Source organism: Numida meleagris, chromosome 1, assembly GCF_002078875.1.
Source record: "Numida meleagris isolate 19003 breed g44 Domestic line chromosome 1, NumMel1.0, whole genome shotgun sequence".
In the NCBI taxonomy this organism is placed as follows: Eukaryota; Metazoa; Chordata; class Aves; order Galliformes; family Numididae; genus Numida; species Numida meleagris.
In genome coordinates, this window is record NC_034409.1 from 102,854,274 (window position 1) to 102,880,905 (window position 26,632).

General features: G+C 41.3%; 2 protein-coding genes across 3 annotated transcripts; one reads left to right on the forward strand and one right to left on the reverse strand.

The window, feature by feature from the left end:
• On the reverse strand, positions 2,842–7,747 carry MIS18A (MIS18 kinetochore protein A). Of its 2 annotated transcripts, XM_021404269.1 has the most exons (5): positions 7,451–7,746; positions 7,311–7,377; positions 7,047–7,169; positions 5,430–5,523; positions 2,842–5,331 (listed from the first exon to the last, which is right to left on the reverse strand). In XM_021404269.1, the coding sequence occupies exons 1-5, from the start codon at positions 7,692–7,694 to the stop codon at positions 5,251–5,253; spliced, it is 609 nt and encodes a 202-aa protein (XP_021259944.1). In that variant the 5' UTR covers positions 7,695–7,746; the 3' UTR covers positions 2,842–5,250. The 2 variants fall into 2 exon arrangements, with proteins under 2 accessions (XP_021259944.1, XP_021259952.1); XM_021404277.1 differs by lacking the exons at positions 2,842–5,331; positions 5,430–5,523 and adding an exon at positions 5,575–5,946 and having other exon boundaries at positions 7,451–7,747.
• On the forward strand, positions 8,802–26,560 carry MRAP (melanocortin 2 receptor accessory protein). The gene is made up of 3 exons (XM_021404306.1): positions 8,802–9,310; positions 14,411–14,510; positions 22,173–26,560. Exons 1-3 carry the CDS (start codon positions 9,205–9,207, stop codon positions 22,327–22,329), a joined length of 363 nt encoding a protein of 120 aa, XP_021259981.1. The 5' UTR covers positions 8,802–9,204; the 3' UTR covers positions 22,330–26,560.

Genomic DNA, 26,632 nt, shown 5'->3' on the forward strand with positions numbered 1-26,632 from the left:
CAAAGCATGGATAAACTCTAGGGCACTAGGAGATATTAGGGAGCGAAAAGTTCCTGCCAAATGGCTCGTTTCACATCACACTTTTACCTCAGGTCTCTGAACGCAGATATCACCTTTAGTCAGGAAATAAACCACTTTCCCTGCCTGTGGAAGACACATGGACCCCCCTGATCTAGAAACCTCAGTCAAGAGTTGTTCTCCTTTCTCATGAGCATTCAGGGTACAGCCATAACAGTGCCTCCATCTTCATCTCAGTTCCCCAGCCTGCACTCAGCTACACTAATTTTCCTCTCCCTAGCAAAATTTCTCCCAACCTTGAGTAGCATTTCCTTTTTGCATTTGCACTTCCCTTTCCTTCCTGCCTTTTCATTTATTTATTTTTCTTGTTCTCTTTTCTACAAAACCCCAGTTGTATCCATGGGTCTTTAAGCTTAACAGCACCAATCACCATTTTCAGCCCACATCTAGAGAACCTCCGGACATCTGCTCTACTGCATCATACAGTGTGTACCTAACTGTTCCCCACACTTTTTCCCAAACCCTGTTTAGAGTAGAAATCATGTCCAGACAAGAACACTGATTTCTGCTCATTTCCTACTCATCATCTCTATTGTTTTTGTTACCAAAAGTTACCCAATCGTCAGAAGAATTTTGAGACCCACACCTTTCAGACCTCTCCTGAAATCAAGAGCTACAACTACTGTAGGGACTGGGCACAGGCTACCAGCCACAGTAGAGAGAGCAGTGCCTGTTTGGGAAGCATTCCAGTAGGGTACATCCTGCTTCTGTCACAATGCTAAGTTTGGAAATTTAACAGCAGCAATTTCTACCTCACTTACAAATCTTAGCTTGACCTGAAATTTTGGTGCAATTGAAGTCAACTAGTGGCTCTGACCTTAGGAAATCACCTTGGCAACTTTGAAATCCTAACCTCAGTAGGTAGATCAACATCATCTGTAAAAAAGGTGAAGACAACTGGAAAGGCCACCCCATACAAAACTCATCAAGGAGCTTGCCAGCCATCCCTGTTGGCCACTCCATTTTCTTGTGCAGAAGGGAAACACTACGCTCACGTTTGCACCCTCAGGTTTCCTAGGCCTTTACTGACAAACACGTCTGTGTTGCTAAATGCTTTCCAACCCATTCAACAGTAATTCTACATGATTCATGACTGCCATGCAACAGCATTCCACCCAGTCTTGAGACAAGCAATGGCCACAGAAGGCCAGGTTTCATCCACACAGAAAATGGAAGCATGGTGAGTATTTTTCCCCACAGAAACACACCCACTATTCACACATTCACTGTGGAAGAAATGTCCAGAATACTTGTGCAGTGCTGATGAATTTTGTAATTTTCAGCATCTCAAAAAGCTCAGAGAAAACGGTGGATTTGTCTGTTCATTTAAATGATCTTCGAGGTGAAAATCAGCTTATCCATGCTATGTTTCAAACCATAACAGTATTCAAAATTATACTTAAATTATGGCAAGTAAAAGTGATGGCAAGTAATCATATGCATTCTGTTACATTGGTGAAGGTCCCCTATGAACATGAAAAAACACACAGCCGTGCTTTCCATTCTGATAAAGAAATTTGAGAATAAGTTTCAAGATTTCAAAAAATATATATATTTTTTAATAATTGCAACTCCATTATCAGTTTAAATAAGTACATTACCTGCAAATTTTCAAGTGGTATGTGTAGATTCACACTCAGACATTCAACTCAAAAATCTGATCACCTCTCTTTTCTAGACTTTTATAAGACCAAAGAAAAATATCCCTAGCTTCACAATCACACCTTATTCATGTCATCACTTTTTTGGCAGTACACCCATTTGTGAGCAACTGTTTTCAAGGGAAGAATAAAATTAGATCAAAAATCTCCAACAAACACCTGGAGAACTCATTAAGAATTGCAACCACTGCCATCAAACAGGACACTGATGTGTTAGTTTCACAAAAACAAGGTCAAATATCCCGCTAGTTTAATGCTGGTTGTTTTTATTTTCCCTCTTTTTTTCTGTTCTAAAATACATATTTTTTAAAAGAAGCTTTGTTATTTACATACATCAACTATATTATGTTTTATATGTGGCCCAAGACAATACCTCCTCCCTCAATACTGTCCAGGCATGTCAAAAGGTTGGACACTCATGGTTTCAGCTGAAGTATTTCTGTTCCTGACCTGTTCACGTTACAGGACAGACCTATTCCCTAAGATATAGTTCACCTTTCTGTTTCCTGTTCCTCCCCTTGAACACAGCTTATAGTAACTCCAGCTCATCTAAGCTAATTCCTAGTTTTCATCTTCCTTAAACATATGAAGATCTTTAGCAGACGTGTTACAGCTTTTGTGTGGTACTATTCTTCAATCAAAAATTCCATGATGCATTTATTACTTCCACTCTCTCGTCCCTTTCCTCCTAGTGAATTCTGTAAATGCAAAGATTTACTTTTTACTCTTTTTATTTCCAAATTACAAAAACACATTTCCAAGTTTGAACTGGGGATACTGAAACCTCAGTATTTAGTCACCAGAAGGCATGCATTTTGTATTACTTTCCCTCACTAAAGGGCATATAGAGCTAGGAAGTACTGCTGTACGTGCACTAAATATTAACTGCATACAGAGTAAAAGTTATCACTAAACAAGGCAGTACATTCCCACCCCATCTCCCCACTCATATTGCATAGGGCCTGAGATAAGTAAATGTACCACAGAGCAAAACCCCCAGAGTTAAACAACCCTGTATTCAAGGATCGAAACTGGGCATAGAAGGAACTACCACCCAGTAAAGGAGACTGCTTATTAAGCAAGAAACGATACCTTTCACAGATGACTGTATGCCTGTATATCATGCTGGCACATTAAAACTTCATTACTAGCTTTAGCTGTTTAGTGAACAACTACAGCTTTTATTAATGTTTAACAATTGTTCAAGCGTATCACAATAGACATTTCTATATTTAAACAAAAAATCCATATTATATGATATTCACCCAGTTAAGCACTCAAGATACCAACTTGTAACTCCACTGCAAAAATAAAGATTATTTCATATACACACCCGAACACATACATTTCCCCATGCAGATGTACATAGCTTTTTGCATGAAATTTATTCCAAATTTAGCCTGTTCATTGCACACCTTAGCAAAGTGGCAGCTTGCAACCCTTGAGAGCATAGACCTATTTTAAGAGTCTGTGTGCTAATGTGCTAGAGCTCCCACCTACAATATGCTGAAAGACACTAAATATACAGTGTAGCCAAAGGCAGGTAATTAATAAAAGATACAGGACCATAACTATTTTTCTTCTTAGTTTACTGTTACTTAACACATTTTTAAAATGTGTTGCCTACGCTCCATTGCAGAAGCTAATCTGGACTCTATAGTCGCTTCTGCCTGCAAGTTGAGGGACACACTGGTGGCATTTTACTTTTCAGTTTCCTTCATCAGCAGGTATTTTTTCTCTTAGTAGCTAGATAACATGGATGGTTACGAAACGTACATGCTTACCATAAGATAAGCAACCATGTCTTCTTCTTAATGCTTGCTTATATATACACACACTTTACGCCTATTACACATAATTGCAATAGATAGGAGTATTAGCACTCATTCCCTAAAGTCACTGAGGGAACTCTGGTCATGAACCTGTTTAGGGAATAACTCTGAACTACAATAAGCTGCCCTCCACCTATTTAACAGAGGAACATGCCTACAGCTGCTGTCCAAGGCCAGCAAACTTGGCTCTCTGAATCTAGGATAGAACTAAAAATTGCTACACGTATGTTTAATGTAATTAAACACAAGGGCCTATTTGGAAGCAATGTCAAGGTTGACGATCATTAGGTTCCTCAGTCTGTCACCCCAACACGCTTGTTATTCAGACAGGGGATAAGTAGAAAAACACACAGGTTCACCTTCATGTTTTGCTGCAGACAGCGAGTGTTAGCAACTGAGAAAAATACACTCTATGAAAAATATCAACCAATCTTCAGTTGAAGGGCAGAAATGTTTACGGTTCTCTTCAGACATCCAGAATAGAGTCTACTGTGCAACCTATGAGCAAAAATCTTCCTAGAGAAGACACTGCCTCAAAAAAGACACTGAGTCATTTGATTGGAATAGAGCTTAGAATAATACCTCAGCAGGTGTGCATATAACAGTGTTTTAGTTGCTTGAACATGAGAGACTATCACAACAGGTCAAACTGCACGCTACTTTAGAAGAAAACAGTAGATGAAGAAAAGGAGAAGAGGGTGCAGTGGAAAATAAGAGAGCTCTCAAGAGAAAGTTTAATTATCAGTAAGGAGAGCAGTGAGGAAATTCATTCCAAGTTTCTGGAGACTACTTGAAAATTAGCAGTAATACAATTAAATAGCATGGGGCAATGGAATGTAAATAAACAGAAATCAAAAAGATTTATCCCTTACACAATTACAACTTGCTTTGATTTATTAGGGAAAAAGACTACACTTGGAAGACAAACATACAGTAAACCCTAACAGTTAAATATAGAAGATCAAAGTAACAGGAAGATCTACATGTTAACAACAAAATATTGACAGAAGTTTCCTAATTAGCATGGAATTCTTTGTTCAAATATGCATGTAACTTTGATTAAAAGGTGTGCTGCTACTAGCCTTGTTTATTTTTCTCTCCTTGAGGCTGTTACATACATGACACTCAATATTGCACAGAAAGCCATTTCAGCTGATGCTTTTGAAGCCTTCTTTACAGTTATTTCATTTTAGCCTTGAGTTTGCAAAAAAAAAAAAAAAAAGTTACTGTGACATTTCTGTCCAAGACAGCTCAAACAACGGCTGTGGGGACAAGAAAGCGACGTATTTTGCTCCTTCATCAGAAGTCACGGGGTGAAGTGTTTTCCCCCCTAACTGGTTTACGAAAGAGATACAAACTCAGTTCAGCAGATACTGGAGTGCAGGGCAACCAGGAGACAAATGCTTTGCTTTCCAAGGTAAAAAATTTAAATATTTACATGTAAACAAGAAGTCTACAGAAACATTATTTTTTTAGAAGTCTTTTTCTTCCCAGGGTATTCTTTTAAGACAAAATGGGAACTCATCTGTGACAAAGACTCAGTAGCTGGCATTGTCCTACTGCAGCACAAGCCGCCCACATCTTCCAGTTCTTCGTGCAGCTTTTAAAATATTCCCACAGATTCCAGAGTTTCACATACATTAATCTCCAGCAGTTATTTTACATGCAGAAATTTTCTTTCAAGCATTACTGTGAAGAGAATCAATTCTTGTTTCAACAGTAGCTAGTCTTGCCTCCAGAGCCTTTAGTACAGTGTTCGCCTGTGAAGTAAATGGGGAAAGATACTTGGTTGGAAACAGATGTACAATATAAAGAGCAAGCATAGATGTCATCAAAACAATGCAAGATTAAGCATTACCCTTTTTAGTGCTTCTTCCAAGGCAGCTCGACTTTCAAGAGTTAAAGGTTCCTCATCAGTAACAGCCTGCTTTTCTGAGGATCCTAGAATGTAACTGATATGCTACAGTTTAGATGATGCACTTTGCACTCTGAAGGCAAAAGAACAATTGTACGATTCATCCACCACTCTTGATAAGATCGCAATTAATACACTAGCACAGTCAAAGCACTATTTCAGCAACAGCAACCAAAAAAAACCCCTATTTTTAGTAATCTTGCAAACGAGCCGTATAGTGGAATTAAAACAGCTTTGAGCTCTAGAACTACCAAGATGTCATCACTTTATTGAAGTTGAAACTCCAGAAGTCAGTCGTGTTCTGGTGCTACAGGATGCAATGAAAATATATTCAGCCATTGAGATAAGCAAAGCAATAGCTGGGAGAACTAGCCATCATCACTACTCCAAGAGAATGCCACTTTGCAGCCCTGTTATAGTCCTCCAGAGACTTTTACTGCCATTGAAAAAAAGTATGTAGCTGCGGAAAGAGGAAAAAAACATTCAGAGTAGGAAGGAAAACACCCATGTAGGAACAGCAGAACAGGCTGGAACTTCATAAAAAGCAGAAACACTAAAACTAGCCCACACAGAAGTCACAGTAGCTTATCGCTGTTACTGTAGTAACACTTGGATAAAAGACCTCTAGTCTGGAGTCTTCCACAAAACCTCTAAAATTGCTCTCAAAATCAAGATCTTTAAATAAACTTTTGAAAGAACTCTGATGTGGAGACTTAACAACATCCTGAAATACTGAAGAACAGTTTAAGACTAGTTTCAAGTGCAATAAACCAGATAAAACCAATATAACACAAATCTTCATTTTCTAGAAAGCTTTTGTCCGTAAAACTGAATGCGTACTCTTACATAGTGTTTTAAGATCTGGTTTTATCTGCCTTCATAAGGAAGAGGAATACCAGCCCATATACTGCAGACCTCTGCTCAAGTTCTATGCAAGCTCCTGTCTTCTCTGCTTATTAAGTGCACTTCTACTAGATTGAATCCAGAAATCTCTGGTATTACCTATGACTGCAGATAGACAGCAGGCTGCATGTACCACCCATGACTGCAGGCTCATTTTCTGTTGTCTAAAGCAGAACACGTGTATACTCTTTGGAGAAAGCAAGAAAGAACACTCTTGTTGTTTCAGGTATGGGCCACAAAGATGAATGGGCTGGAGCATCTCCTTCGTGAGGAAAGGCTGAGAGACTGGGGACTATTTAGCCTGGAGAAGAGAAGTCTAAGGGGGTGAATCTTACCTAAGCTTATAAATATCTAAAGGTCAGGAGTCAAGCGGTTGGGCCCCATCAAGAATTGCCTGGTCCTGTCAACAGGGCAAGGGGCACAAACTGGAACACAGGAAGCTCCATACAAACACGAGAAAAAGCTTCTTTACGGTGAGGGTGACAGACTACTAGAATGAACTGCCCAGAGGGGCTTTTGAATCTACTTCTCTGGAGATATTTAAAATCCACTTGTTGTAGGGAACTTCCTCAGACTGTTAGCAGCAACATCCCTTGATATGATGCCTACAGGGTGAGGTTAATCTGGCAGCCTCAGCAACACAGATTCTGCCTTTACCTTTCAATTGCGTTAATGTTGAAGCAAAACAAATCTCTCTTGTAGTCGAGATGCTTTGGGGTGCATCTGTAGATACTGCCAAGTGTCATTGAGCAGCCAGAGCAGAAAAACGTCTCAACCATGCTTTAAAAAAAAAAAAAAAAAACCACAAGAGAAAACACAACATTTACTCAGGAATTAGAGCAAAGAGAGAAAATCGCTCCTCCCCACCCCTATTAATATACATAGGTATATATTATCTACTGTGATTTTAAGAGCACTCACCATCCACACTCTCCAGGCCGCTTGGACAGCTTCTGCTCCTTGTCCACCGAGACGTTGCTGGAGGCACCTGCACAGAGGCAAAGGTGACCAAAGGCCCCCAACGGCCGCCGTGTGGGAGAGGGCATAGGAAAAGCACTCACCGCGCAGGAGAATACACTCCGTCTCCTCGTCGTTGGCCACCCAGCTCAGCGTGTCACCAACGGGCCGCTTGCAGCCACCGCACAGGAACACCATGGGCAGGTTCTCATCGTTCTCCTCTTCCGCCTCCTTTCCCCTCGGCCGCTCCACCGTCGACGCCTCCCGCGCGACGCTCGCCTCCAGCAGCGACAAAGATGAATCCAGCCCGACCGCGCCACCTGACAATGGATACATCAAGCCCGCCATCGCCTTCAAACTGCCCGCGACGGAACCGGAAGTGACGCAACACGTCACGTCCGTGCGTGACCACGCCCCTGGCGTACCAGGGGGCGGGCTTCTGTGCGTGGCCACGCCCCCCAGCGTAGTTACGCCCCTAGCGCAGACGTAGGCTGCTGGAGCGTAGTTGGTGGTTGTGGTGGTGGCGGGTTTTGTTTTGCGTAGGGCTAGCCCAGTGTGCTGCTTCCGTAACGCGTAAAGGAGCGCGTTAAGAAGCAAAGAGAAGGTGTTGATGGGTGGTTTCAAAGCTGTTTTTAACCAAACTGCTGCTTTTTGTGCTGCGCTCAAGCACCTTGCTTGGGGTTGGGATGGTGACTTGCTGTGCCCTGTCTCTGTGTGGTGAGCTGTGGGATGCAGCCCTGGCTTCCCCAGCCACCACGCATCCTGAATGCTTTAGGGATGCCGCCGAAAGCCAGCTGAGGGCCTGCTGTCCTTGCAGCGAGAGTGATTTCTGTTCTGCCAGGCTCAGTTAAACACACACATAGGTATCCACTTGCTAGGCTGCCAGGGCCCAACACCTCAGGCCTTCAGCTGGCTCTGCCCTCATCATGACTAGAGGCAGTATTTCCATCCATTGCCTTTGGGGTGCAGGGAATGAGGAAGCAGCTAAGCAAAATACAGGATCATGGAATCATGAAGGTTGGTTGACCACTAGGGTCATCTACTACAACCACCAGCCCATCCCTACCATGCTCACTGACTGTGTCCCTCTGTGCCACATCCACACGGTTCTTGAACACTCCAGGGACGGTGACTCCACCACCTCCCTGGGCAGCCTGTAAACCATGTTTTCGGAGAAGAAATTCTTCCTAACATCAAACCTGAAGCTACCCTGGCACAACTTGAGGCCATTCCCTCTCGTCCTATCACTGTTACCTGGGAGAAGAGGCCAACCCCCACATTGCCACAGCCTCTTTTCAGGTGGTTGCAGAGAGCAATGAAGTCTCCCCTGACCTCCTCCGGAATGAACAGTCCCAGTTCCCTCAGCTGCTCCCCGTTATGATTTATGCTCCAGACTTTTCACAAGCTTTGTTTCATCCTCTGTCTGTGATACATTTTGTCAGGTACATGCTCCGTCCTTTATGTCAGGAGAAAGAGATTTCCTTCAGCCTGGCTGTTTCCAGTCACCCCAGAGAACGCTTCGTTGCTGCTGGTCTCTCAGAAAGAAAGGCTTGTGACACGTCTGGCACTTGTCCATCCCATTCTTAGCTTACTTGGCATCCATCTCAACTCTGATATGCTGAGGAATAACATAACTGCCCACCAGGAAGCAAGGGTAACATTTAAAGGCTGCTGCTACTTGTCTGTCAGGCATTAATATTCATTTCTGCTCAACGTTTTTTAGTACTAAGGCAGTCCTTGAGCTACAGGACTCCAGAGTGATTTACATAGGCATCAGTTACACAATCTCTTTCTGAGGGCACTGAAGCACAATGAAAAAAAGTATTTGGTTGAAGCTGATTTAAAATGCACTACTGACATGGCCAACAGAACAAACTCATCTGAGTACTTCTGGTCTTATGAATATTATTGGGATTACATAGATCCAATTCCAGTAGATGGAAGGAAGTTGAAAGTTAATAAATGTAAGTATCGTAGTGTAGTAGGTGCTTATCTAGTACAGGAAAAATGAGTGGGCAGAATGTTGTGTAGCTTGTCTTACTGACTTAGCTTGCTTTCTTTGTGCCTGAGACCATAATGGGTTAAGTGTGCACAGTTTGGATGGATGGGTGTCTGTGTGCCAAACTGTCTTTCCTTGACTGTGTTCTAATAGCAGTTACTGCTCATAATGAAACTCTTCGATTTATCTTACAGTGCTTGAAACTATAAGACTGCTGATATTAACTTTTATTTAGGACAGACTTTTTACCATTGCTGAGTGTAAGCCTAATGACATGCAGATCTGTAGACTTGGGGTGTTAGCTACTTGCCTGCTACTCTCAGAAAAGTTGTGTGAATGAGCAAAGTTTTGTTGTAAGACTATGATGTGTTCAGCTTGGGACATATGACTTATGTTACAACTGAAAAATATTTAAAACCTTGGTAAAGGAAGAGGTTTGTTTCTGCTAGCCAAGAACAATAAGGTGAAAATACGTTTTATGATTTTTCCTCTTGTGGTTCAGTGCTACTGAATTGTAAGACGATGTAGTAATAGACGTTATCAGCAAAAAACCTTATTGCCGTGGAAGCTGAGTCTGCTGGGTTTAGAAGTTATTTGCAAAGTATATAATGTGAAACATTCTCCAAGTTCAGCCACGGGCAGCTAATTCCCTTTCACACTTGGTTTTGCACAATGACACAGAGATGTACTTTTATGGTTACTTAAGTTGTTAAGATGTTTTTTTTCTAATGCACCTGTGCTGGTTTGGTTTTACTACAATAAAATCACAGTTATGTTATGAGGGATTAACTTAACCTGATACAGCTGGATGGGTGGATGAAGATCAAGGGAGAAGAGACAGGCATGTTTGAACTGCCTCAGCCATGGACAGTGTTCTCCTGCAATTTCTGTCACGTCCTTATGGTAGTAAAGCCACAGCCATGGCTTTACTAGTCTCTTCAGTTTACTGAAGACAACTGCTACTATGCAGGTATAGTTTCAGGAACTAAAATAGCTTTCCCCAGCATTATTACAGTGATCTGGTCTGTAAGAAAAATATGATACGCTTTCAAAATATTTTCAAGAAAGTGCCTTTCTAATAGTGAAGTTTGAACTGGAGAGTGTGCAAGAGGAGCATTCAGACCACTCTCTTCAGGCACCTAATTTGGGCCACTGTGTAAGGAGCTTCGTGTTCTTATGAGACCAAGAATAAGAAAAGAGAGCAGAGTTTTATTCTGCACTGCCTCTAGAAAAGCTTTTCTGCTGACTCTAATGAGCCTAGGTTTACTGCCTCCAACTTTAGGTAACCAAGAGCACTGTACCTAAAAGAAGATGTTGTAAATATCCACAGCCTTCCATATATAAATCCTGCTCCAGAATACTGTAGAGCAACATTTGGTGCTGCTGGGAACAGGCAGCTTATGAGCACCTTTACACCACTTTTCTAAATCTCTTAATTTGAAAGTTAAAGCAGATAATCTCTGGCAAATTTCACCAGGGAACCCCGAGATGCTTCTGTGAGTAGATGCTCCCCCTCTGAAATTCATTGATAGTTTCATGGGGGACATTGCCACAAACCTGTTTGAGTGCTCATGAGTGATCTCAAGCCTTATTTCAATTTAAAGCAAACAAACAAAACAAAAAAAAGCAAACAAAACAAACAAACAAACAAAAAAAAACACACAACAAAGTAAACCAATAATCTCTTACTGATTTTTTTTTCTCTTTCTTCTCTTACCCTAAAGAAACAGAGAAGTCTGACACCTTTCAGGTCTCTTTATATTCTAAGGAGGTGACTTACGTGGTCATGCTTTTTGTTTATGCATCAGATCTTCTGTTCCTTTGGTAACTTCAACTCATTGATCTAATAATAAATGAGTGGAGGCTTCAACGATATAAAATGCCTGCTAGTTCCTGTTGCTGCTGGTTAAATAATGGAGGGATAATACTGTAAGTTCAGAACTTCACTGACAAAAGAAACAGTTTAGGGAGAGATCGTGCCCTGCTAGGCACCAAGAAAATCCCCTTTGGCCTCAGCACTGGGAAACAAATCTGCAGGAAACCAATCTTCTGTGTGTCAGCTGACCATCTCCCAGACAAAGAGGAAAAAGAAAGATGCAAAAGTACTGTGTGAGATTTACTATTTTCCTCCTCCGCGGGGCAATGTTAGGGCAGCGTGTGGTCCCGGGGGCAGCTGTTTATGTAACAGATCTCTAGGCAGCGTGCCAGAATGGGATTCTGCTCCATGATTTGTGTCTTTAAAAAGCCCACATTGGCTGTATCAATTTCTAAATTACAAATGTTGGGTTTGGTTTCCTGATGGCCAGGAAAGTTAAACTGTCAGGTTGCTGGGGGTTTTTTAGGCTTCCTATAGAAACAGACGTTTTTTCCATGTCAGCAGCCTAGGAGGAATGGACGCCGCGTCATACTAGAACTTTTATTCTTCCTTCTCCAAATGCCAGTGGGAAAACAAGCTATAAAGAAAATAGCATGGGAAATAATTCTACAGCTGGTTAGTTTTTTCCTTGCTTTGAATAAAAGGGCTAGTCAGGCAATGAATATACTTTATAGGTTTTCCTGTCTTTACATAATATTTACATTCTTTTACCTTCAAAAGCAACTGCTGGGATTATTGTCTTCATGTGCTTGGAACTATGTAAACAAACGAGGTTCAGCAAGTTCTTGTCCTTTGTGCAGAAGATGAAATGTGATAATTTCCCCTTAGATAGGGGCTTATAGAGCTGTAAATATTCCAAATTTGGCAAAATATTTGATATATCAGGAATTAAAATAAGTGCTGTATTGATGTTCCAGGGGACCTCTGCTGATTGACTGCAATGGGACTTGCAGTTCAGCATTTGTTCAGGTGCCTCAATGAATCAGCCCTAATGAACTACACATTCGTCATAACCCCTGGGATGGAATTATAGCTCCCTAGTTCAGTCTTATTTTTTTATTTAATGTAAAACAGAGACCCAAATCTCTGCACTTTCTTTCCTCTGTTATATGGCCTGTTCCCAAAGCATGGTGAGAACTTGTTTGTCTCGTGAAAATGGATCTAAATCCAGCTATGAAGTCATGTTCTTGCTTTCTATTAATAGCATCGTGCACTTCTGCACATTTTCTATGAAAATAATAAAAAGCTTAATTGGCCCATGAACAAACAGGCTGTTCAAAAACATATACACATGCATATAGAAGGTGACTGTAAAAGCTAGCAATAGAAAAGCTTTTTATAGATTGTTAAAATATGTTGTCCCAGTTCAGAAAGAATCCTAATTGCAAGACTGTAAAAACAGTCAGGAAGTTTCTGTTTATCCCTCCTGAGCTCCCCTGAGATCTGGAACAAATTTGATTAGCTTCAGTGAATTCCATGAATTGTATTAAAGCTGTCCTTAAAAGATGAAACTAGAATAGCTTTGATATGGAATTCGATAAATCCATGCTCTTCATTTCTGTCCACATGGCACTCAAGCACTCAAACACCGAGTTTTTTGTAATATCTCCAGTTCTCCCCTGAGGAGGTGGGACTGGCAGTAGGACCCAATGACTGTTTCCCTTAATAACTTTTAGAAGAGTACATCAGAATATTGGCCCATCCATTTTAATCTACCATCCCTTGACTAAAAGCTCAGTAAATCTTTTTTTTAACCAGAGGAAGAATAAAATGAACTGATGCCCCGGTACTCATTTTGTACATTCTCATTTCTCAGTAGCCCAGCCAAAACTCAGCTCTCTGATAAGACTCCTGCTGGGTCAGCTCTAGTTGAAGGTATAAGGGACCTAGAGTAATTCCCCCTAATCTCTTTGTGGCTCTGATGACAACACGTTCTGAACTTTTTCACAAAGAAACACCTCATCAAACATATTGGACCTGTTTCAAAGAACATGAATGTTTTTTGTCCTTTGAGATAGAAGATTTATTTTATCCTGGTCAATATTTGTCTCTGGAGTCAATGACCCTTCTTTTTCACCTCAGTCTAAGTGAGTAGCCAGTGATGAGTTCAGAGCATTTCTCGACTTGTGCCCTGCCCAACACCGAAGTTTTTCAAGTTTTTAGCTGGGAAGTTCACTACTACACTGATCCCAGGAAGGAGTATTTATGAAACAGTGACCAAATGTGCTGCTGGGGCAGAAGCAGATTCATCCATCTAACAGCTCATAAATGAGGTAGTCATTTCAGCAGCACTGTAGCCTTAAGTCATAGAAGACGAGCTCCCTTTTTCCTCCAAACCATTTCTGAGCCCCATTTGCATTCCTGAATTGCTGTGGTCACTCAGATCAGAAACAAGTTCATCTTTTTTTCCTTTCATTAATTAAAAAAAAAAAAGTTTTCATCTGAATTGGAGATAACAGCAGTGGCAAGACCTCAGGCTGGTTTAAACCAACTGAGAATCCATTCTTTAGTGCTAGGAATCCACTTACTTGTTCCTTAAATAAATCACTTAGTTCTGATAGATTAGGCTTCTTTTTGAACTATTTCATGACAATTGCAGAAGTATTGCAGCTAAACAGTAGGCCATTCACAGTCTGTTCCACTGGACTGATATGTCCTAGGGGCCACAGATGCTTTACAAAACAGGCTTTCCTGTGTGAAAGTCCAGTCTTTCTCTTGGTAGAATATGTTTTCAAAGCTAGACTTCTCTCCCTAAAAAAGCATCATCTGAAGGGTCATGGGTTGCACTTTTTTGCCAGTGTGTAGGATATGGCCAAATATTGAGCAGTAACAGCGTTGTCTTGAGTAACACAATGTTGACTGCACAGTGATTTGGTAAAAGGAAATGTGTCCCCTGCAAAGAGCTGAAAATTAAAACCATCCTAAATACTCAGAATTACCTTTTAAATATACTTACTAAATTTTTTTTCCAGTCTCTCCCTCAGCCCTGGTCATACACTGTTAAGTTGCTAGGAAACTTAAGATTTTCAACAAATTTGCACAAATTTGCAGATTCCCCTCTCTGAAGGGTTTAGTTAAATTCAGTTAATTCAACAATACACCTTTCTTACAGATCATAAACTATGCTGTTGTGTTTTGTTTGTATTTGCTTGTGTCACCAGTGACAGAATTATTGTGTTGTGTTCACAGATTCTATTGTTATAGCCTTTTGGGTTGGACTTGCTGCCTTTGTGATGTTTCTTTTCCTTATTTTGCTCTGTATGTCCCGCTCTGGATCAAATCCAGTAAAGTAAGTACAATGAGAGGTAAAATAATTATAGCTAAGTGTGATAAAGTAATCTGCATGAAACATTCATTCACCGCTTCAGGTGATCCAGCAGTTACATTCAGCATTTACAATTGCACACCGAGATGATGCTGCTTACTTACTATTTGGTTTGAGTGTCTCTCAACCCACTGCTGTTCACTGTTTCTATTTATCACCTGGGTTAAAATATAAATTAATAACTATTGTGGTTTGCCAGTGACAGAAAGATTGGGGAATAATGAAGAACAAGGATAGGCAGAGCAGTCTGTTCTGCACATTGTGTTTGCAAAAACCATATATTATGTCAGCTATCAAGGTTGTATCTTATTGAAGTAAGAGTGTCTGTTTTACACGCGGAGTGGAGGAGTACACCACAACTAAGAAGGAACTAGGAATCGTGGTGGTAAAGGTGAACATGAGCCCCCAAAGGAGTTCTGCAAGACTTGATCAAATTAAGAGAAAACTTACTAGTGAGATCTCAGAGGTAATATTATGTGTGCCATTGCTTAAACCATTCCAAGAATGTTGTGCTTATGTTAGAATGGACTCTCTAAAAGGAGGTTTATAGAAATTGGGAAATCGGGAAAGAAATGCTGACATCCAGAAAGTGCATTGTACAGCGAGGGAAATAAACTGAAATCAGTTCATTTCTCAAGGAACAGAGGCTGAAAGGTGCTTATTCTGAACTACCTGCATCTTTAGAACACTGGTGTCCGATTGGAGAGCCACATGATAACAATTAAATGCCAAGTATTTTACTAAAATGTAGTGGCTGGAAACTGATACTACTGAAACTAAGATGTACTACATAATTTATGTGAGGATAATAATTCGCTGAAACAATTTCTGTTAAATGGGTCATGATGAATTCTTTTTTTACTCAGTGACTTAACATTTTAGTAACATACAGTTGTATTCATCTCAAAATTACTGTGAGGAGTCTACAGTCTAGCATTCTATGGCCTGTTATGCAGAAGTTTCTTTCTCGCCTAAAATACATGAATGGCTTATTCTGTAAACATTTTTAAGATTTTTCAGTTTAAACTAACTCTGTGAGGCTGCTGATGTATATAAATGGCTGAAGATCTGGGCTTATTTTCTATTCTTTTCTTGTTTGGCAAATCCTGGCAATAGTCTGACAATACCTTTCTTCCCAAAGGTAGCCCATATCTGAACTGCTGTCCTTTAGCATAATAAGCTCTTGGTAAAACTCTAATATGCTTAGAGGCAGTATTAATCAGTTGGAAGTGTAGTTCATGAAATCATAGGATCATTGGGGCTGAAAAAGACCACTAAGATCATCGAGTCCAATCGTCAACCCATCACCACCATGCCCACTAAGTGACTTCAGACACCTGCCAACCATGAGCCTGTAGCGTTCACGGTACCAGTCAGCTTAGGAGCAAGACAGCATGGTAAAACTGGGCTTTCTGCTGGGCCAGAGTCTCCTGGAATCAGCCTCATGTCATTTTCCCAATAATTAAAGCTTTCAGGTGTGATTCTGTTACTCTTGTCTTTCCACCTTGATATAAATTTCAGTAGAGTACTATTCACCATTAGGAAGACAGTTGGGCGTGAGCTAGTAAGTAGGCCAGTAAAGCGTAACAGCATTTTCAGGTTCAAAAAGTGTATGGTACATATAGCACTATAGAAACACATCTAGATCTATGGAAAGAGATTCTAGATCAGCATGTTAGTGTCATCCAGGTTGTTTTTACAGCTGGGCTTGACAAAACAGGACAATATTTTCCAGCGTCAGGTGCGTTAGCTAATCTATTCTAGAGTATTTATACCTGAAACCCTCGTGACTGAAGAGAGAGGTTGAATAAATACTTCATTGTGACAGATAGGTCTGCCATCCTCTAAACAGTTACTGACCCTGCCGTGTGAAGAGCAGAGCAGGTGCTGTACAGGTACCTGTAGTGGATGTGCCTGAAGAAGATGCAATGCCCGCTGATGCGCAGCACTCACATGTTGAATGGGAATGCAGTTCTAACAGTGCTTGTCATTTTGAACTTTGTCTAAGGACAGGTTTCTGTTTGCAGCTTTCTACACTTGGTTTACTTTGTTTGCTACTAGGTTTTTTTTGTTGTTTTTTTTTTTTTTTTCTGGCAAACACGTTTTATGTAAACAAGGATGCATTTGCCCACTGTTCCACCTAATCTGATCAGGACAGAGAAAATTCAGCTCAGCACATTAGGGAGAGGTTCAAGATTAGGTCACAAACAAGCAGAGGGAATATTATGGCATAAAAAGGAGCACTAATAGCCTAATTTATTTGCACCCTGAGGCCCCTGGCATGCTCACAAAAAGTAACGACGACAATAAAAAGGGCAACTTATAAACCAAATAAACCACAAAGCAAGAGGCTTATAATACAAGAAATACATGGAAATGAACATAAAATTATAGGGCAACATTAATTTACTGCTCCTGAAAAAAACTGGCAGGAGAAGTCTATATACATGAATAGCTGAGTGTGTTTGGAAAATTAAAACAAGTGCTAAGTTTTTGGGTTTTTTTTAATCACTGTATATTATGTTATTGAATGAAATGCTTGGCTTAAAAATATCCATATTCACCCTCAATGTGTTCAATTTTGCCATTGAAAGACCTGCTGTGAGCAAGGCAATCTGGCAATGTTTTGTAGAAAGCCCAAGAATCATTAATGGAAAGTAGTATTGGATGAGATGTTCTTAAAGTTTTAAATCATCCTGTCTTATCATTCTTCTAGGCTTGAAACATACTGAGAGAAAAAACATTTTTAGGACTGAACAGAGTAGTCTTGCATCCCCCCCCGCCCCAGCATTGCTCTTTTGGATTAAGCTCCACTTGTTTGCTAACTGCCTGTTCCAATTACACTTCTCTTAAATCCAGCAATAAAACACAGTGAATTGCCTACAAGAAGTTCTTCTTGTGAACTTCCACCATCTTCTCCTTTCTTCTCCTTTTTATATAATCCAGCTGTTGTTATTCTTTGCATGAAGATCAACTAATATCTATACTCAATTCTCCCTTCTCTTTTGCCATGATAATTGTGATGCATTCACCTAACAAATGTACATGTGCGTCACTGGTCAAGGCTGGAGAACTTTTACCTTCACTGTTTCTGGGCTCATCTCTCTCTCTGTCAAACCCAGGGGCATATAGGACAGTATGTTCTGTTTCAGCTTGCTCAATTGCTTGGTGAAACACCATGCTTTCAGGTCTGATCGTTATAAGAACATGTCTTATTGCTTTCACTCGTCTTCAGCTGACTGTCAGGCAAACCTCTGCTGCTGTAATTCAGCTCCCTTTATGGTCAGCTGGATCTTTGTGGGGTCCCTGGAGATTACATTTTGGCCTTGTATAATATGGATCACATCTCTTGTATAACAGTGATTGCATCTATTTCACCACTGTGTACACCAATACCTAATATGTTGGGTATAATGTTGGCAAGGCTATAATGTCTGCCATGATATAGTCTGCTGATTTTTGGCTGCATATCCATACAGAAGAGAAGTCAAAGTGTCTTCCAAAAGACACTTTCGGAATAACTAGATCTACTTATTCCACAGTGTAATCTTCAGATGCTGAGAGGCCCTGGACTCAAAGCCACGATCTAATTGCACCACACTCTCTCTGCAGTACAAAGGATTTAGTGCCAAGTCAGATGAGAGAATTCAGGAGTGGGGGAGGGTTGATGCATACAAGAGGGCTGCAGCAAGGAATCCATGTCCCAGTCCCTTTTGTAGCCATTATGCTGTCCCTGCAGAAGGAAAGAAAAAAGGGGTTGAGGCATGGCACCAATTATTTCAAGCCCATTAGCATGCCAAGGCATTTACCACAATGTTGTAATCAAGAGCCAGTATTAACATCTGCATCAACTATCTTTCTTACCATCCAAAATTATGGAGAAAGTAAGGTTTAGTGGCTGGAGACAGTTCCCACTGGAGGCTGGCACTTCATTCAGTGAAGTGGAGGCAGGAAATGAGCCTTCCTAGGCCCCTCTGGGGAGATCCCATTTTCCCATGCCTTTTGCTGGAGGATGTGCATTCCTGACAGCCTGACTGAGACTGCTGTGGACATCCGAAATCTTCACTTTGCCTATCTGACAGTATAATGTAGGGAGGGGAAAAAAAAGGGGGGGAGGTTTGCATAGTCTCTGAGACAGAACCGAACAAGTGACTAAGGATTCCTTGGCAGCATGAGCCTTTTTGATGTCTGAGAGATTTTTTGCAATAAGAAACACAGTTCAGTGTTTAGACATTTTTTCCCAACTACACCCAACTTTTGCCCAGTATTTTTGGGGCATATGGTAACAAAGTTTCAGAGTCCCTCCTGCCAGACAGGGATGTGTGACTTGGCTTTAAAACCCTTGTTCTGCAGCCAGCTTTCACCTCAGTTTGCAGGTGAGGGTTTCCTTCATGGACAGACAGATAACTGCTGATTTGGTGGACAGACTGTACAATGTCCACGTGCTCTTTCAATTTGCTGCTCCATCCAGATCAATTGCAACAGCTGCTTCATTCCTGGAACTTGGGAACTAATTTGGATATTTGACAAGTCCGGGGTCGATTAAAAAAAAAAAAAATCGATAGCAATATCCTAGATCTCACATGAGGGCAGACAACTTTCTGAGGTGTTGCTTTTTCTTTTAATCTTCAAGATTGTAATATTCATTAGTGAACAACAAAACAACCATATATATATCCCACAGTAACAAAAAGCACCTATGCCTGTACACAAAGGTAGCAAATCTAAGTTCTAGTCTAAGCACTAGTTCATATTCTTCCTGATGACAGTAAGAAGTGTCATAGCTCTACTTGGCCATGCCTTGTCTTTGGGAAGAGGAGCTTACTGTACTGTACTACTTACTGTAGTAAGAAGATCATTGTGAGAGGTACTTCTCTGACTAAGCAGGCCGCTGTTCCTGTTCCCTGTTTTTCTCAGGCCTCTGGTTTCAAGGAATAAAGCTGTCTTTCATGCCTCCATTAGGAGAACCTTCAACGTTGACAGAACCTTTGTTGGCAGTTCCTCAAATGTTAAAATGGTTAGCTATGAACTGTCAAAGCCTGTTACAAGTCTTCCATCATCAGAGCTCAAATCACAGGGTCTTCACAGAAAGCTATTCACACTGCTGTCATCTAAAGGCTGACTGCCGGGAACCTATTCCATATCTTTTGGCAGGCTTCATTTTCATTGGAGAGTCCCATGACTGGGTCTGTGGTGACTCTTGGTATGGTGATACTGATATTGTTCAGAGAAAACTGATCTCTGAGTGAAAACAAAGTCAGGGTTTTTGTTTATAACCATCCACTCTGCATGCACATGTGAGCACATGGACAGGAAGAGAGGCTGCCTACCAGCAATCAGTGCTCTTTTGGAAATCTCATGCACTGAGAACCTGCAGGGGAAACTGAAATATCATTTGCTGAATGTGAGGTCAGAATGTGTTCCCCCTAGTGGCTGCTGCTCAGACTTTCTTCGGTGGGCTGTGCAGTAGAATGCACTTCTCAGTTGCTGGGAAGTAGGCTGCATTAACGTTAAGATGCTCACCAGTGCTTTCTGAAGGTCTTCCTAGTTCTTGCCTTTTCTCCCTTTCTCTTAGAAACTAAAATGATGGGGATTTTTTTTTTTAAATTTAAACCATTTTTAATGATACAAAAAGGCTTCCTCTCTGATTGAGCAGACATTTTCAAGTGTCAAGTCAGAAGAGTGAAATAACTCTTGACCAGTGCATTCAAATAGTGTCCTAAGACCAACTGTATCATCCAAGCCAACACATCTCTTCAGAGGGTGCCAAGTGTCCAGACCAGTCCCTCACTCCCAAGGGACATAAACCACAACTGACGCGTGGGAGATTTGGGAGTGCTGCCTACTGAAGGCAGGGAGGTAGGCTCCTCCAAATTGTATTCCCCTGAAGAAATGAAATCAGATATTTCACTGTACCCATCTTTCTACAAAACCATACTGTCTGGAATTAATTATTTTATGTGTGTGTGTCCCTTGAAATACTTGTTTGGTTGTATCTTATCTTAGTTTTAATTCCATGATTTTGCCTGGGACTGAGGTCAGTTGCAGTAGCTTGTAGTGACCTGGCTTGACCAGTTCACTCTCTTTGAGTACTGGGACATTAGAGCTGTTCCAGTCTCATCATATTTCCCCACTTTTCCAAGGATGGTTAAAGATTAACAAGAGCCTGCCAGGGTTCTCCTCACACTGATTGCAGGTCTCTGGGATGCAAGTTCTCCCGCTGGTGTAAAAGTATGGATAGCTAGCTGATGATACTTAGCTACTTAATGGACTGGAAAGGAAGCATTCTGTTTTGGTAAGAGTATTTTTGTCTCGTTTCTGTCAAACAGAGAAGAGAGGTCTCTTGAATATGCCTTTATAGTAGCAAGGAAAATCCCACGTCTGCTTGCCTCCATCCTTTGGCGGACCTGTTGCTGAGACTTTGGGATTTTATTTTTTTATTACCATTAAGCAGAATCGCTGCTGTGTTAGCTTTGTCAGGCACAGATGTTTTCCATTAATTAATTATAAATTTGAAGTTACAAAATTGATATTTCCCTTCCTCCAAATTATTCCAAATAATTTGTTTCCCTTTTCATCCCATTAATTTTATCTTGAATTTTAAGTTTTGTTATGTTCATCTGACCACTGGCTTTTAGTCAAAGACCCCTCCTTTTTTTTTTCCCCGTGAATCTGTGGCACCAGTACATTTATAACTTTTCAAAGTTTCCTTTTTCTTCCACACTTTCAGGCTACATTTTTCTTCCCAATATATTTTTCCACCCCCCCTTTAAAGCCCTAACGATAGAGTGGTAATTGGGACCATCGTCTTGTGTTATGTCATATTCAATGGAATTTACTGCTTTTAGGCCAGAGATTATCCGTCATTTCTTTTTTAAGGGTGAATTTTGGGAAGCTGCTGGGAGGAGAGCTTGGGGAAGAAGAGGCAGGGTGTACTCTGCTGTTCTCCTGTCGTCACTCCATCCACCTCTCAACTTTTTTTTTTTCTCGCAGAATCATATGTCTTTGTTATGTACACTGAACATTTCCTGCTGCCCTTGTCCAACATGTTCTTTCTTGGTCAGATCTCCACCCTCAGACTGCCATTCCCAGTGCCTGGGGATCTCTCACATATCACACATCCCTCTTGCTCTTGCCCCCAGTTTCAGTGACTCTGTCTCTTCTACAGTTGCTCACATTCACACATCAGTCCTGTCCCCTTCCTTTCCCAGGAGTACTAATGATCCCTTCACCCTCACTGCAGAACAAGTCATTGCAATGTTTCTAGTTTCCTCTTTAAAAATGCAGGTAGAGAACCATGCGTTAGATTGGACTGAAGGACAACCGTGGTTGGGTTGGACTGAAGGTCCCATCATGAGCAAGGGTGCTCACCAGATGTGGCCCACAGCTCACTATTTTGCTGTTGTTCATACTCCATTTCCAGCTCAGGATATAATTCTCACAGTGGATGAAGAGAGCTGAGGTCCAAAAGCATCTCTCATTGTGGATTCAGTGTATTTGTGTTGGAAGAACCATCTTCTGTATTTTTGAAACGTTTTTAATGTGCTTGCTTATGAAACTGCTGCTATCTGTCTTCCAAACAGTAGTCCCTGATAACAATACATTTTTCCTTTCCACGCATTACAGACAGGTGGTCGTAAGGAACCAGGTAGAAGAAAGCAGTTCCAACAGCGAGCAGCCTCACTGCGACAACCTCAGTAGTCCATTCCCAGATCTGGTTGCTCCTGGAACACCCAGCTGTCTTCCAGATGAAACTGGCATTCATGGAAGTGTCTCAGCCTGAGTTAAAACTGGAAGAGTGAAACAGAATCAGCAGGACAGTCCGCCTGGCTGTGGAAACAATTAGTACATTAGACTGCAGCCGAATTAGTTCAGGGAAAGAACAACGAAGACCAAACCTGACAAATCCTGGATGCCTAAAAGGAAGAACTACCTGCGATAGTTGAGCAGCATTGCTGGAGTTGCCTGATTAGTAGAACATTTTAGATTCTGATGATGACTGCAAAATCTCTCTCAGTAAAGATTCAAACTCTTCTCTCAGTTACGTCATGCAAAATGTTTGCTGCCTGTTGAGTAATTCTCGTTAACAGGCAGTTGGCTGAGAGCAGATCTACTCCTCCAGCAGAAAGCATATACCAGTTATTCTGTCCTCTAAAGCACACTGAGTCCTATTACCCTCAGGGGTATCTCTGCAGAAACAGTTTTCCCTGAGTTTTCTTGCTGTGAAGGAAAGCAGCATCACATCATTTGGGCAGCATAAACAATATTGTTCAGACATTGTGAGATCGACAGTGACACAGGTATTTCTAGCTTTGTCCTCAGACCACAATCTCATCAACAGCATCTTAGCGACATTTCCACTTGGTCATCCTCTCAAAAGTAAGCAACAGTGATGAGTCTAACATCAACAGTAGAACTTTGCTTTTGGAAGGGTTACAGCTTGCTTTGCTGATTTAAAGTTCAGCAATTCCATCAAGGATAGAATATGGTTTGTATTTTTTTGCAGTAGAAAAGTAAATATTTGGTTTACTTAAAAATCATTAACACCGTTTAGCTAGAACAGCCTTTAAAAAATGTACTGGCAGCACTATATATCTCAAGTGAGTGTCTTACTGAATAAACTCATTAGCTTTACCCATTGCCCAGAAATAGTTTTGCCACAAATAGTCCACCACCTTTTGCTTTCATTTTGAATAAATGGGAAAGAAACTGTGAAGACTGAAAAGATATGAAAAGGTATCTGTGTGTTACTCAGGATTTAGAAGAAGTGTGTTTATCGTGTTTTATACCAGAGGAAAATGCTGACAAAACCACAAAAGCAACAACATATTTCTGCACAACCTGCTTGCTTTCAGCTGAGGCTCAAAAATATTCTGGAATCTAGAGCCTCTGTGGGGGCCACAGATGCTTTTCCATGAGGTGAAGAGGACAAGTTTAGCTCTGCTGGAGCAGAGGCAGAAGGGCCACTCACACTCCCAACCCTTCATCTCTCTCCACCTCTCCTCAGCCCTGGAGTGCCACCAAAGCTAGGTAGAGCCAGACAGAAGTCCAAGAGAGGGTGAGAAACCCTTAGAGCTACAGTAAATGTGTGACCAGGATTGCAGATGTGTGACCAGGAAGGCTGTGAGGGCTGTAGTAGAAAAAAGACTGCATAACTAATTGCTTGTCTGAGGACAACACAGAATTCACTTGATACTTGAGGAAAAATTTAGGAATTCCACTTCACCAAGCAGGCAGCGGAAACTCCTACAGTGAACCAGTGGCAGAGCAGCTTTATGCTGCATATGGAGGATGTGGGTATGTTGGGTTGTGTTAACAAAGTGTTAAACCCAAAAAACAGACCAAACCATAAAGTATGTATTTGTAGTTGCACTGTTTTTTTAAAACTCCATTTTCTTAAATCTCTGAGATAAACTCTTCTGAAGTTTCCTCTTTGAGCAAATTAACTACCACTGGTATTGGGCTTGGAATCCTATTGAAGCTTCAAGTCTGCTGAGTCATGGATATATGGAGAAAGTGAGGAAACACTGCAGGAACCATAAACAGAACATGGACAGAGATGTATCAGAGAGCTAAAGTTTTCCTTCAGCCAACCCAGATGGCCACAGCAGCCTTCCCCACTTCAGATACATTTACGATTTGCTAGACCTGAAGCACATCCGTCAAAAGACATAAATGACCATTTGTGGCAAAGGCCAGGCTGCCCTCCGCTGACAACAAAGCTCCTCTGCCTTAAAAGGGGTCAGAATTTTTCCTGTGTGGCACCAGCTGTGCCACTGTAAATCGTGTCTACACTCAGACTCCTCTGCAGCCTACAGCATCAATGCATTGTGGAAACACTGCATCCATCAGCCAACAAAGCGCAACCCAAAGCAGCTTGTGCTGTTGGTTCAAAGACATAGTTGGCTCCCATTAAAATGGAGCAACTCTGCCCAGTTGCTCACACTGCTTGAAGTCCTTTCCTTCCAACACGTCAGATGTGTTGCACACCACACAAGCCGCCCATCGTGGGGCTGAGATCCACTTGACAACCCAGGCAGCACCACCTGCACCGAAACACGCAGGTGCCTACCACACACACCGTACCTCAGGAAGCAATATATTCTTTGGGGCTGTTGACTTTGCTGACTTCCTGTGCATTTTGGGAGAAAGGCCTGAAAGACCTGTCCTTGCGATGAGGGCAGGCCGCTGGGCCTGCTGCAGCACATTCTCAAGTTTCATCCACGTGGTTCTCATCTCAAGGAAAACAGCAAAACAAATAACTTGTATTAAACTGTAGAAACTCTTTGTTTTAAAATGTAGGCTCACGTAGGGGGCAAGTTTTCCACTTCTGGATCCTCTCCATAATTTATTCCATTCAAGCCTAACTTTTGAAGATAGTAACTCACCATCTAATTTATTGAAATTCATTCTGAGTATGTTGGCAGCAATTCACACACACAAATCACTCAACTGCTAGCCATCTGTGTAGGGCTTTTTTTAAATATATTTGACCATTATTTCCAGAAGGACGTCATAATAATCTCTTAATTGCTCCATTATTAGACTATATTGAAGCTCACAGAAGCAATGAGAGACGGAGCCGTTTTTAAAAGTTCCCACATGCAGAGCTACATCTCTTTACTTAGAATCATGGAATGGTAGGGGTTGGAAGGGACCTCTGGAGACTATCGAGTCCAACCTCCTGCTAAAGCAGTTCCCTACAGCAGGTTGCACAGAAAAGCGTCCAGGTTTTGAATATCTCCAGAGAAGGAGACAGAAGCTCTATATTTTTTACATGGCAGGCCAGTAGTTTAACTTGTCATCTTATTTGCATTACTTTTGTTTCCAAAACAACTATTTGTAAATAAAAACATGTATGAGCAATCCTCTTCTCCAACCTCAAATATTTTGGTATTAATATTGGAGATAGTAACAAAACAATAAAACCAGGAAGACATTAATCCCAACTAGGCCATTGTGAATGCTTAAGGCCATCAGAAAACCATTACTTAAGGATGCACCCTTAGCAGGGATTCACATGCAGTTAGTTAGCCTGCATTACACATGCTACTGCAAAGAAAGCATGCTAGCACATATGATTGGCCCTATTTGCAGTTGCAGCCTCCTCATGCTACTTTCCTCATCTGTAGTACCTTGCATCTCATCAGCTAAAGCCAGCTATAAACACAGCAGTCATTTTTCTTATTTTAGCAGTAACAAAACTGCATAGAGAAATCACTGCTTCCATTTGCAGAGAGAAATATCCAGGTGTGTCAGTAACTGTTTAAGCAGAAAGAATTGAGCATGCCCATTTGCGTCTGATGCACTTAGTTTCAGAAACAGGTCCTAAGTCATGAATTACTCTTCCATGGGGATGAGCTTCATCAAATGAATTCTGCTCCTGCAAGTAACACAGTTGCACCATCCTTTTAAGCAAACAAGGCATGTAAAAAGGTATTATTAGGAAGCACTGAGGTACACACTGAAAAACATTTTCCAAAAACTTGCTGGGAGACTGCGTAACAAAGGGGTTGTGGCATTTAGGCTTTGGGTTTTGTTCCCTTAGGAAGTGCTTGGGAGGGTCTACCACCGCTGCCCTGTAGTACATCAGCTATTGCGGTGGGCTGGCCTTGGGCTGCAGGCAGCTGCCTACCCAGCCACACTCTCGCTGCCCCATGGGTCAAAATTAAGACAGGGAGATTGCTTAGCAGTTACCATTGGGGCAAAAGAGACTTGACTCAGGGAAAGGTAATTTACTGCCAGTTAAGATAGATTTGGGCAGTGACTGAATTTCTCTAGATTCAAGAGAAAAAATATATTTTTGCATTACGCTTTTACAGTTTGAATGGTTTTATCTCATTTCTTTAATTCTTTCAAATGAATCACACTATAAACCACTGGTAGATGTGATCAGTCCCTCAAGACAGCTGAAAAGCTCTTCTCCTATGTGCCATGAGTATCTCCTTTCCTGGTCAGATGAGATGGCTTCATTCCATTTCTCTCCATCTCCAGCCCTCGCTTTCACATCCTGCCTCGTGCAGCTCCTCTGGTTTCATTTTGTCTGTCTTGTGTTTTTAAATTAAGTGAAACACATTTTTCCTTTG